Source organism: Balearica regulorum, chromosome 22, assembly GCF_011004875.1.
Source record: "Balearica regulorum gibbericeps isolate bBalReg1 chromosome 22, bBalReg1.pri, whole genome shotgun sequence".
Classification (NCBI taxonomy): Eukaryota; Metazoa; Chordata; class Aves; order Gruiformes; family Gruidae; genus Balearica; species Balearica regulorum.
In genome coordinates, this window is record NC_046205.1 from 7,014,225 (window position 1) to 7,027,502 (window position 13,278).

At 51.0% G+C, this 13,278-nt stretch overlaps 1 protein-coding gene across 2 annotated transcripts in view; it reads left to right on the forward strand.

Moving 5' to 3' along the window:
• Window positions 1–13,278, forward strand: part of CSMD2 (CUB and Sushi multiple domains 2) — a 302,970-nt gene that overhangs the window by 253,888 nt on the left and 35,804 nt on the right. For both annotated transcript variants that reach the window (XM_075773922.1, XM_075773923.1), the window contains exons 45-51: window positions 1,795–1,875; window positions 2,618–2,731; window positions 4,526–4,714; window positions 5,458–5,604; window positions 6,556–6,744; window positions 11,841–12,026; window positions 12,343–12,537. In XM_075773922.1, coding sequence (XP_075630037.1) covers window positions 1,795–1,875; window positions 2,618–2,731; window positions 4,526–4,714; window positions 5,458–5,604; window positions 6,556–6,744; window positions 11,841–12,026; window positions 12,343–12,537 — 1,101 coding nt within the window. The remainder of the gene's footprint in view (window positions 1–1,794; window positions 1,876–2,617; window positions 2,732–4,525; window positions 4,715–5,457; window positions 5,605–6,555; window positions 6,745–11,840; window positions 12,027–12,342; window positions 12,538–13,278) is intronic.

Genomic DNA, 13,278 nt, shown 5'->3' on the forward strand with positions numbered 1-13,278 from the left:
GCAGAGATGAATGCTTTAAACGCTGGGTTATCTTTCCACTTCAATAGATGCTGTCAAGCACTTTTTAAATAGCATTTAATTTAAATTTTTGTTACCGTTTCCTTTCCTTCTTCCCCCACTGTCAAACATCTGTTTAAAAGATTGCGAGTAAGTGTGTTCCCTCCCGGGACGGCTCCTTGCTGTGTAGCAGAAGGGTTCTCCCCTGGTGCCTCTCGCTCCTCTCCCAGCCCACGTGCAGGCTTTCCCAGCTCCTTTGCTCGTCTCTTTGCTCCTGTGGTAGATTGCAAAGAAGGGGCTGACTGTCCCAATTACAGAGCTGGCACTTTCCTTTGACCCCCCCGCAGCTGAGTTTAGCTCGCTGTAGTAGCATGTGTTTGTTTTTTCCTCCCCCTTGCACACGTGGGATACGTAAGCCCGTCCCTCACGTTAACCAGAAGCGGCTGCGTTCCCTCCAGCCCGTTCCCCGGACCTCCAGACATCACGTTTTCCTACACACTTCTTGGGAAAGTATTATCCTACCCTGGGTTAGGGGATAAGAAAATTGGGGTAAGACAACGGGGCGTCTGCTTCTGTTCCTGTGTGTTGCAGCAGCAGCAGCAGTCTCATTAAGGTTGCTGCCAGGGCTGCCAGCCTTGCCGTGGTGTGAAGAGTTCGACATCGTGGAGTTAGTAAGGATTAATATTCAGTGGCAGCTTGAGCTCCAGTATCTTAAATTAAAGGGCTGATATAAATTTCAGAGGAAGTTATGCTTGGCCAGGGTCAGGTGCAGGGGGAGCAAAGATGCAGAGAAGTGCTGAGCAAATAGCAGAAAATGTCTTTCATTAATATTCATTTAGTTCCCGGTACTATATTTTCAATTTAACCGTGCTCACAGCTCTTGTGTGTTTATTTTCATAAGCAGCACAGTGCTCAAGCCTTATGCACCCACATGCTTGTAAGCAGTGCATTTGTTTTGCTCAGTGTTAGCTGATCTTTAATTTTGGGGGGAAAACTTGCTATTTGCAATGTATTTGGTCAGGTGCGTGAGCCATAAGGAATTGTTTCTGCTCCTCAACTGGATTTCTTCTTCCTATTTAGCCACAGGGCACTCCTGAAAAAAAAAAAAACGCTTAATTGTGCAAAGAGTGCAAGGTCTGCCCTGCTTTGCCTTCTGTGCGGCACTGGCATCAACCCTGCGTGGGTTACGTTGTGCACTGCAAACTACATAGAGGATTGGCAGTTGAAAACATTAGCACTCCTGCAATTATTTGCAGAAGAAATTATTGAATAATTTCAAGTTAAAAGTAAATCAGTGAGTTTTGTGATCTCTGTTCAAGGACAGGTGGTAAGGATGAAATTCTCTGAATAATTAGCATAATTGACTTGGTGCTGGAGCAGTCTGAGACTCTCCCTCTTCTGTGTTTGACCTAATTCCACTGAGGCCACCAAGATCTTTCCCCTTGGTATCCCAAAATGTGCCGGTAACGTTACCCCACATCTGCACCCGTCGGTCATCGTTCAATGTTCATCCGAACGGGCTATCGCTGTCCAGGCACCTGCGTCTCCACAGACTGACAAAAATCTGCTTCCCATTAGCTGTAAGAAACTGGAGAAAGCTGCTTTGGGGCACAGGTACCTGGAGCCATCTCTGTAGGCTCTGGGGATGGGGGAAAGGGGCTGCTTGGGCTTTTCCCAGTTCCTTCTGCCTGTGGAGAGGGAGGATTTGCTCTGATGTCTGTTGTGCTCAGCACCGAGAGAGCCGTGGCTGCCTCCACCCCCAGCTTAACATCCGCTGTTCTTCCTTTGCTCCCTCAGCCTACCAGCTCTTCAGATGTCAGCCTCCGACCATCGTTCCCAACGCGGAAATCATCACCGAGAACGAAGAATTTAACATAGGTACCTCTCTGGTCCTCTTAGCCCTCCGTTCCCCCTCAGCAGCTGCTGGTAGGGCCCCCAGGAACACACAGGCGTGTTGTCACCCCGTATCTGGCCTTTCAGGAGACATCTTCACGTGTGTAATTGCGTGTGGCACGGGGAGATGTGCGTGACCTTGCTCAACAGCTGACAGTCACATTGATCCGATTGTGCCAGGGCTTTTCCCCTCTCAGTGCGGAAGAAGTGCTCTGGCTTTTGTGAAAGCCCTGAGCTTGCTCTGCAGCATTCAGAAATCTTTGCCACAATAATAGTTTTCAGGTGTTTCAAACAAAGTGGTGTGTGAAAGCTGAGAGGCCGTTGTTATTTTTTTGAGAACCTTTCACCCGTATCGACTGTGCTTTTTGTATTTTTTGCTGTTGCTCTCAGTTACATCCACATTTTAAGTGTGTCTGCAACTAGTGAAGTAGCCGAGATGTTTTTTAAAGCAGCTTTTCTCGCTGTCTGCTCTCTTTGAGGGAAGTCTCCACCCGAAATGCTTGCACAAATCATAATAGTCTCAGCGGCATGGCAGCAGTTTATCCCAGCTGAGACTCTGGCGTGCCTTTCTCTGCCTTTTACTTCTGCACGGTCATGCCAGAGCTCGATGGCAGAGGCACGGTCGAGAGGTCTCTGCGCCCCATCGTACCCTCGTCCCCGGGCACGGTTCAGCCTTAACGAATTGATCCTTCTCTTGGGTGAAGATGTTTTCTGTTTCCGTCTGTAGGTGACGTAGTGAGGTACAGATGCCTTCCTGGCTTTACCCTGATCGGAAGTGAAATCCTGACCTGCAAACTAGGCACTCACCTCCAGTTTGAAGGACCTCCACCCACGTGTGAAGGTAAAGGCGAGGGTGCCTGGCCTGGCAGCCAAAGCGTCCCTGCCCAGAGGCTGCTGCAGGGTACGGAGGGTAGCAGCAGGGCGAGGTTTCCTCGCACACACTGCATCTTTGGCGTTAATTCTCAGATCTCCGGGGTCCCAGTAGTGCAAACCCACCCATGAGGACCTCGTGAGGAGGGTAGCGAGACCCCGCTGTGCAGGGAAGGGCTGTTCTCCCGACGTGCCTGGCCCGGGGCCGAGCACCTTGGCTGGGCTCAAGCAACAACCAGCAAATAACGGGGAGAGATTTGCTGGGTGACTTATTGCAACAACTCTCTCGTAAAGGATAAGGAGCGGCCCTCCGCCCCTTGCTGGCTCCAGGGATTTTGTGGGGTCTCCGCACCGTCTGGGAGGGGTTTGCCGCACGTCGGGCACCCCTGGATTATACCCCAAGCCCCCGGTTCAGGAAGGCACTTTAAGCTGGTACTTCCTGAGCAGGGACTGAGCAGAGGTCTGGCACAGCGCGAGTCCGATGGCATGCGTGAGGTCATTGTAACAGTCACCCAAATGTCCTTACCCTGGCGGGGGGAGAGGAATTCTGCGCTGACGGTTTGCCAGTGATACATGAACAGCCAAAGGAAGAGCAGGCTGCGGCGAAGCGAGCTCCTCCGGGAAGGCAATCCTGCGAGGAACAGCTTCTCTATTAGCGCCAAGGAATGTATTACATGGGAGAAAAATGAAAGCCCCAAGCACGCCGCGTTGTACACCTTGCTGCTGCTCAGGAGGGATCCCAAAGATGTTTCCGTGCTACCGTGTTACCTTATTTATCCTCTGGATTCCTGCTGGTACTTTTGTTCGCTCCAGCCGTGATTATTTCATCTCCTTCATTCCCTCCTATCTGCACATTTTTACCATATAATGGGATATTTTTCTATAGCTTTATTCTCTCTGAAATAGCATGAACTGAAGGAGAGACAGGGAGGTCATTCAATTATTTACTGATGGTTGTTAGCCTGGGGGTAAAGGGACTGCTTAAATTACATCTGGCCACCAATTTATAGAGGTCAAAAAAATCACTGATGGGATTAAGGATTTGGAAAGAATACACTGTTCTTTCTGGATAGTTCTGGCTGTTTTCTATTAATACGGGTACAGCGTTTGCACTGGGCTTTAGTGACAATTATGGATAAATAAAGATCCCTTTCTTTTTATGCTTTTTTGCTCACTTTGTGTGTTTGCCTCCTCTTCTGGAGTGTTTTTGCTGGCCTTTTTATGTAGTGTTTTCAGCTGGATTTAATATTTCCAGAAGCTGAATGGGGTGTAGTGATTAGAGAAAGATGTTGGAGTTCTTATGTTCTGGTTAACAACTCTGTGGGTGACCTAGGATAAGGCTGTAGTTCCACACCTTGTGCTATCCGGGGTAATAAAGTTTCCAGGGATTCCTGGGGAGTGTTTTGTAACTTGGGAATAGTTGCCTGGATGCAGTGCCACTCATTTTGAAAGAGATGTGAAATGACGCAAAGGCAGTTGACAGTGTGTGTTTGTATTGTTGCTTTTTGCCCTTTAAATTTGGGCATTGCTCAGATTTGTGGAAACACAGGATGCTTCGTTCGGAGCGTACGCCGGGGTCCGGGGATTCTCTGTGAGCCCCAAGGGTCGAGGTGTGCAGCGGATGTACGCGGGTGGGAGTTGTGCTCTGTCTTGACCTAGCTCATCAAGACAGACCTTCTTGGCCGTGGTATCTCGTGTTTCCTTCCTTCCTTCCTCGGCAAAATAGGAAAATGCATTTTCTGCTGTCTCTTCGCGTTCCCTGCAGTGCACTGTCCGATGAACGAGGTTATGACAGACTCCACCGGTGTCATCCTCAGCCAGAGCTTCCTGGGAAGTTACCCTCACTTTCAGACCTGTTCTTGGGTGGTCAAGGTAGAGCCTGGGTATAACATCTCCCTCACCATCGAGTACTTCCTGAGCGAGAAGCAGTACGATGAGTTTGAAATCTTTGACGGTAAGAGAGTCACCCGTTTGACTTGCATAGCAACTGAGGGGAAAGGAAAGAAGTGGCGGAGTTTTGTTAGTCGTTAATCTCTGTTCCCAGAGCGCTCGGGAGAGCTTTCCACCACTCCGCCTGTAACCTTCTGCTGGACTTAAAGAAAGCTCCTCCTAAGACTCATTGATTCTCTGGATAAGCAAATATCAATGATTTGATTTTTGGATGGATCTAAAGTATTTTTCCAGAGGGAAGGAGTTAGCAAGTTCCTGGGAGAAACAGTAGCAGAGGTTGCTGGGAGAAGATGAGTAGAGAAGGTGGGAGTTCTCATCCCTGAAGCCCAGGCAGATGAGCTTTAATGGGCCCATGAGCCCTCGTGAACTGAGAGGGGATCTGTCGGTGTTCACAACGAAGCAGCTTTGTAACCAAGCGCAGAGAACAAGTGCTCTGCTGATGCTCCTGTGGTTGCCCATCGGGACTTGAGCTGAAGGCATACTGCCTGGAGCAAAATCCTGGTCTTACCGCGATTAACTGGGCTTTAATTGCCGTTGGTTTCCCAGGAACCAGGTGTCTGCACTGGGACTCGTGTTCACAAAAAAACCCCTGAGCAGGAGCTGCTGTTCCTGGACTCGCAGGGAAGGCTGCTGTGCTGCGGTTCCACAACACGCCTCTTCCTTCTGCAGAACCACCCCCTGGCAGATGAGGCCCACGCGTGACTGTGTGCCAGCCCTGACCTTTCCTCATTCCCTCTGTCCTTACAGGTCCCTCTGGCCAGAGTCCGCTGCTCCTGTCACTGAGCGGGAACTACTCTGCCCCTCTGACCGTCACCAGCAGCGGGAACAAAGTCTATCTCCGTTGGTCCTCTGATCATGCCTACAACAGAAAAGGCTTCAAAATCCGCTACTCTGGTAAGCACGCAGCGGGGACTGGAGGCCTCTGCCAAGAACGCGGCCATCTCTTCAGCTAAGGATCTCCGCAAAATTGCCGCGGAGGGGCAAAGGCCATCTGTGTCGGCAGAAGCTGCCAAGGCCTGGGAAGGGGCACAAAGCTGGGCTCCTTCTGAGCTGGTGAGGCTGGGGAACGCAGGTCTCGTTCCAGGAGAAACCTTGAGGCTTTGGCTGGTTTCTCAACCACTCTTAAGAATCAGAACCAGAATATACAACCATAGTCGACGTGGCTCTGGGTGAATGAAACCCCTCCCCTCACGCAATTCACGTGAAAGTTTGCCGCGTAACTAAATTATTGCATCCTTGCAGCGAGGCCGTTTTGAGATGTTTGAAGATGAACATCACAAAACAGAAGAACTTGTGTTAGGAGCTGCTTGGGGCGTGAGGCACGACTTACATGTGACTGATGGTGTTACAGCGTTTGCACTGTGTTCAAAACACGTTGTGCTCCTGCTCGGGCGTTCTGCCGCTGCTCTCGCAGGAGCAGGACTGGGGAGTCTCGGTTGCTCGTTCAGCACAAAACCGCTGCTGGATACTGAGTGTTTGCTGAGAATTCCTTGAAAATGAGTTACTGCGTTGTGGAACTTAGCAAATCTTAATTACTGGAAGTTATAGAACTGGGTTGAGAACTTGCCAGCATGTCATAAATAAATAATGACTTTACTCAGTAAATGAATTAAGTAATATTTAATTATCAGAAATTAGTCTTTATTTCTAGAACCGAGTGAAACTTGGATAGTAGCCCTGCACACTCTCCCCCTTTGACTTTGTATTTATCCATCACAAGTTCTCTATTTCTTGTTCAGCCTTAGGTTATGGTAAACACAGTGCAATTCCTGAGAACGGGAAGGGAATTTGCCTTCATCCAGCCCATCTGGTGACTTATTTATTTTCCTCTGCCCTTCTCTCCAGCTCCTTACTGCAGCCTCCCGCAACCGCCAGCCCACGGGCTGATTCTCAGCCAGACGGGTCTGCACCCTGGCAGCACGGTCCGCTTTGGCTGCGACACCGGCTACCGTCTCGTTGGCCACAGCACCACCACCTGCGCCCAGCACCCTCAGGGCTACTTCCACTGGAACGAAGCGATCCCTCTGTGCCAAGGTGAGAGCAGGCAAACGTGGCGTTACGAGGATCCGGGAGTCCTAGGAAGGACTGAGGAAGATGCGATAAAAATAAAAACCTATTGTAATTCTCCTAATTCTATATTGAGAACAGGCTTTGAGTTGCAGGGGGGCTCCTCTTATATCCAAGTCCTTGGGAACGGATGCACGAGGAGGGAGGGGAGTAACCATTCGGGAGCAGAGGGTCCTTGTCTGGCCTGGGGTAGGGGAGAAAAAGCACATCTGCGCAAAGGCTTCTGTTGTGTTTGAACTCTCAGGAAAGACACAGCCAAGCCTTGGTTAAGGATGGGAGAAGCTATTGCTTGGAAGAATCTGGAAAGGCTGGCTGGAGCGTGGGTCCCGCTGGGTTTTAGTGACTGGAATTTCCTTTGGTGTTTCTGGAAGTGCCCTCTTAGGGGATGAGGAATTTCTTGGGATTCACATGGTGCCGTTTCTGTTGGCTTCATATAAGATTTAGACATGTAGTTTGTTCTTTCCACATTTCCTCCTAATTAGCCGCAATCTTTATGACATCCCATAGTTAGCACATGGCTCCTTCCAGGCGTGGGAGCGGAGGGGAGGACAGGGCAGTGTGCCCCAGGGGGGTTTGCTTCTGCGCTGTTTTGTCTCCCTCGCTATGTTCACTTTCTGATTGCACCTTTTTCTCCATCCGCCAATCATCCCTGTTCCTTTGTGTTGATAAAATGCCCATTTTTATTCTGATGAAGCCTTTCAGGGTCTTTGAACATTCATCCATGTTCCAAGAGGATTAATATTGCATTGACTTCCCTGGAAACTAGCCAGAGAACAGAGACAGCATAGGCAAAGTCTCACTGCAGTGTCTGCATTGTTGTCCAGTCTGAGCCGTAAGGAAAAGGAAGATTATTTAGTGTGGGAGGTACCGAAGAGCCTTGAAAAATCCTTTCTGTGCTCCTGAATCACTTAGTCTCTTGGAGTTGCACAGGGGTGCAAGCAGTCCTGCGTCGAAAGGGTGGTTTTGTGCTGCGGGTGCTTACCTCCATCAGAGCCCTCTGTTTATTTAAAGGTGAGCGGAAAGCAATAACCCAAGACCCTGCCACCCAGTCCTGTTGGCAAGGGGGAGCTGGGAAACTGGGCACGACTGAGATGGCGATTTAACCTCCGCAATAACACGGACGGGGGCAAACGCCGAGTGCTGGAACGAGCAGTTGAATGGTGCAGCAAGACTGGCAGGCGTGAGGGGCTGTCATGGCAACTGTGCCTCCCAAATCCTTAGCCCAGCATAAGGAATTTCTCTGATGTTCTGCGTCTTTTTTTTTTTTTTTTAAGGAAAATCATGTAATCAAGAATAGGTACGAATGCTGCTACTGCCCTGGTGTGCTGGAATGCCACCTGAGCCTCGTGTTCAGCTCCAAAATCTGTATTTACTTCCAAGAGGTGTAATGGTGTGTTGGGGAATGGATTTTAAACACGGAGGCGGGAAGGAGAGAGAGAGAGGATGTGTTCAGCTGAAGACGGGTGACGTGTCGGGAGCTCAGTGGGCACAGCCTGTGGTGCTACTCCATAGCAGTCGCCAACAGAGGAGGAATTGGGGGGCCAATTCGTACCATTTCGGGTAGGCTCCTGCTCCGGTTTCCCCTTTGGAGGGGTGGGTGCGTCCCGACTGACCACACAGCCAGCAGCTTGGTCAGGATCTTGGTGCTGGGTGTCCCTCTGGAAGAGCCTGTCTCTGTCCAGCAAGGAGAGCTCGCTGGTCACAGTAGATCCTGAGGCTGAAAGAAGTGTAACCCCTTTGGGAAAATCACCTCCTCTCTCTGTTTCACCATATTTCCATCAGGAATCTTGCTGCTGGCCCATGGTTATCAAGTGCCTTGAGATGGATGCAGGAGGCGAGCGAGAGGCAGAAGCTGGAGCAGTAGGAGAATTCATGGCGGAGCAGCTCCCCCCCCTGGCCTCGAGCAGCCGATAGCCAGGGCTGGCTCCGCTCTTCTTGCCCGCTTCAGCATCCAACATCTTTCTTTTTTCCTTTTTTTTTTTTTTTTTTTTTTTTTTTTACATTGCTCTCAAAGCCAACTGGCAACCTTTTGTTTTGGGCCGTACTCAATTTCTCATCCTTTCTGGTGGCCAGGATCACATGGCAGAGGTTTGGGAACTCGATCCATAACACTGCATAAATTGCTCACACAATCAGCTGTGTCAGGAGGAGCGGAACTGGGGTGCCCATAAACACATGGACTAGTTAACAAATGACATTTCCCATAGCTCCCTTCTGCCAGCACATAATCCTCTTCCCCTTCCCGATCCCCTCTGAATAATCTTTACTACGTGCTCTGTCCTAGCTGACATTTATGGAAGCAGCAGAGAATATTCTGCAGGGAACAATCTTGGGTTGGCACAATGGGGGAGAACACAAGATGATCTAATATGCCTTTTTTGTCTCTGCTGCCTATTTTTAAGCTGCTTTGTTTTTGGAATCCCAGCTGCAGATTTCCTTTCATAGCCTCCGTCCCTTTTCCTAGCACATCTTTCTGCAGACAGAGTTTGTGTACCTCTGAACCCCGTAAGTGCTCCTTTTTCCCTGGCCCATGTTCTCTGTGGGTGTCTCCAAGCCAAATGCTGGTTTGCTTTCCCCTGGCACACCTACTCTCTGTCGTCGTCTCTGATTCTGGCGGATTGCAGTGCCCACAATTTGAGCCTCAGAAATGCTCTTTGGAGCAGATGGCAAGTTTATTGCAACCCCAAAAATCAAGCTTCTCTGCTTCGTGCGGAGCTCTGTAACTACAACCTTACCAATACGACGTTCTGCTCGGGGATGCCGGGCTCGCGGGGAAGGAAGGGTGCTGCCACGCGTGCAGGGCATCAGAGCCCCCTTGGAGCAGCAGCGGCCACAGCCCCCACTGCCTCTCCCTGTCCGACCCTTCTCCGTGTTGTAGCCCGACCATCTGCAGGTGAAGAGGTTGACTTTTTTGTCGTCTTTTTGGTGGCTTAATTGACTTTTTAGTTACCTACGTCTGGCGCAGAAGCGCTGTATCATTGCTGACTTTTACATCAGGGCAGGGATTATGCAGTGAAGGACTAAATGATCAGACAGACCGCTTGAGGGGCAGCGGGAGCTTGCTGGGAGGCAGGACTTGGCGGCAGTAACTCCTCCTTCCCTTGCACGGAGAAGCGAAGGCGAGTGGCGGCTCAGAGACCTGGAGCGCAGCTGGCTCCGGCGTCCCTCCCTGTCGAGCTCTGCGCCTCAGTTTCCTGCTGGCAAAGAGAGGTGACGAGTTTTGGCGAAGCATCAGGCTGCGGGAGAGAATTGAACAGAGAAAGGAGAAGGCTTTGCTGGGGGCAGTGGCGAGGGAAGGGGGTCAGCTTTCTCACCAGCCTCTTTGGGTGCAACATCAGAAAGTAATAAGAGGAGAGCTGCCAGGTGGGAGGGCAGGGGTAGGACTTCCCAGGTCCCCTCTTCTTTTGCCTCAGAATGAAATTGGTATTCAGCGTGGCTGCTTGTCTAGACACCCAGCCTTGTAGAGAGATTCGCCAAGCTCCTTAGCTCGATGAAGTGACATACGTGTGATTATCATTTCAACCAGGGATATGCCTGATCGTGCTAATACGAGCCTGCTGAATTACTCACACCTATTAGCAACCCCAGCGTCTGCAAGGTGCTACGTAATCGTGTTCCAGGCTGGGGCTCTGGCCGACTCGTGTAGCGGCAGTGGGACGAAAGCGTCTTGGACCTCGAGTGGCAGAAAGCTCCCGTGGTTGTTGTGATGCTGTACACAATAAGTTTGGTCTCTCCTTTTCAGCGCTCAGTGGGGTCCATGACACTGCTAAGGTTGCTGATTTTCTAGCAGAGGGAATAACGGGAAGGTGAAGGTGTGTCGAAGCATCAGCACGTGGCGCAGGAGGCGTAGGCTCAGCCTCCAGTTCATGCATTAGCTGAGTGGGAGCAGCTCGGGCTGCTCCAGGAAGGAATGGATTTCCTTTAGAGTGTTTTTTAAATGCAGACAATTGTTTGGGTTAGGTGTTGGCCTCTGAATCAGTGCTTGCTAGCAGGCTCTGCTCACCTCGGTGCCCCGCCGAGGCCGTTGGCAGCCCCGCTGGCTGGTGGTCTCGCAGTGACAGCTTTCCAGGTCCCAGGCTGCTCCTCCGCCTTGTCGTCCTGTGCCTGGATGGGTCCAGACGGGTGGGCTGTGCATCTCCAGCCCGAGCGAGATGTGCTTCTGCCAGAGCCAAGACTGGCAGAGGGCTGGGAACCCGCATGGCGGTTTTGGAGGCAGGTCTGGGTTTGGTTTCCCAGCTCTTCTGAATGCTGATAGAGGGGGGGGGGGGGAAAAAACCAGATTTGAGTGACAGAGTCCCAGTGCTGGTTTTCCCAACAGTAGGGAAGAGGGTGACAGGGCTTGTCATGTCTTGCAAAACTCTTGCAGCATAAATGAGCGTGATTCTGCTCTGTCTGTATTTGGCTGTTGCTCGTATTTCTGTGACCTGCCTGTCCCCTCTCTGCCCCGTTTGGCCGCTCTCCTGGCCGCAGAACTGAGGATCTCGGCAGGAGTGGTGCAGAGCATCTTCTCCGAAGTGCTGCCATCTTGAGCAGCCATTTGGCATTGTGCCTGTTTATCCATTTTTTCCCTGAATTCCCCCCCCTTACCTTCTCAGCCGTAATGCTAAATTTAGCCTTCCTTCTGCCACAACATAATTATACAATTTGCTGCCTTATGTAACCCAGAAGTGCTGTTGGAAAGGGTTTTCAGGTTTTTGCTGCTGTGGGATGTAAATACAAAACCTTATTGCTATCTAATCCTTTATCTCTGTGTGAAAACTTCTGAATAGTGTGCTGATGCATTTTGTGTCACAGATATTACAGAAAGTACGAGCCGGAGTCTCTTCCACTAGAAACTGGTGTTCAGCGTTGGCTTTGCCGTTGCCACGCTGATAGACAGGAGTGGAAAATCTGATCCTCTGTGAAAGTGGGCGTTCAGTGCGGCTTCTGGGGTTCCACATGGGGCTGGAGCTTTTGTGAACAGGAGAGCTGGGGGATCGGGGCATTTTCAGCTCACCATGAATCCATAATAAATCGGGAGCTGACTGATTTCTCGGCTGTGTTTTTCCCCTCCTCCTTCCCAGCTCTCTCCTGTGGAGTTCCCAGAGCCCCAAGGAACGGAGTCGTCTTTGGCAAGGAGTACACAGTGGGAACGAAAGCCGTGTACCATTGCAACCAGGGCTTCCAGCTGCAGCCCGGGGAGCAGCCCAGCGCGGAGTGCCTGCAGGCCGGGCAGTGGAGTAACGGCAACCAGCCCCCGCAGTGCGTGGGTGAGTGTTTGCAGGCTGCGCCGTCCCACCGGGAATCCTGGAAGTCCCTTCAGTAATATCTTCCAGCCCCAGCATGGACGGCTTTGCCTCACAGGTGCAGTACCTGGGACACCGGGTTTCTAATCCTGCATGGCTCGGGTCTGATGCCCCCTCCCATGGTGTCTTGGTTTCCCGCCTGTAAAACCGAGATGCTAACCCTGGCCCCGCGTTAAAAAGCCAGCACCCTTGCTGCAAAGCCCTGAAGTCCCGGGAATTAAACACCTATTAACGTCTTTGTCTCGTTTCTTCTCCCTGACTCCCCGCATCTGGTTTTTAGCTGTCACCTGTCCCGATATCAACAGCATCGCGGTTGAGCACGGTCGGTGGCGGCTGACCTACGAGATCCAGTACCACTACAACGCCCAGCTGATGCTCATCTGTGACCCCGGGTACTACTACACAGGCCAGCGGGTCATCAAGTGCCAAGCCACCGGGACGTGGAGCATAGGCGAACCGATGCCGACCTGTAGAAGTAAGAGCAGCGAAGCTGGGGATTCGTGCCGGGGCAGGCCAGCCCCGCGGGGTGTTTGCAGGGGATGACATTCTGTTTCCCATTCGGTGGGTGTGCGAGCTCTGCTGTTGGCGTGCAAACGCGCCGCAGCCCCAGCCGCTCTCGGCAGCATCTGAGAGCGTGGCTGCAGAACCGCTCTGGTAGGAGAGAGTTTGGATGCGGGGAGAGGTCATCTGCTGATCTGATTCTTGCTTTAATCTAAACGGTTCTGCAAGAACTCAAGCACATTAGCTCATCTGTTGCTGTCGGGTCCCAGCAGCTTAGCTGTTCCTGGTGCCAGATGCTCTGAAGTTTGCTTTTAAGAAAGAAAATAAAAAATTCTGATTTGAAGCCTAACCTCTTCCAATTTTATGCAAACGCCAAGTTTACAAGGGTAACAGTGTCACCTGTAAATCAAAAACACTTGGCAAACAAGGAGCTTGCTCAGTCATTCTGACATGACTGCTGTGCTTTGGATCTTTTCTTTTGTCAGAGGTGGAGGGTTTTTTCTCTCTAAGTGCAGATAGAGACAGAAAAATTTCTCCTTCGAAATGGCAGCTTTCCCTTCCCTCCTGCCTCCCTTTGTTTCTAGAGATGCCACTGCTGACTTCGGTGACAGATGTAGTTTTACCCCTGCTAGCTCTTCAGCCAGATCCGGGAGCGCGAGCTTGACCTCGTTTTATTTCTTCAGCGTTATTGCCACCTAAATTCAAGTGACAGGAT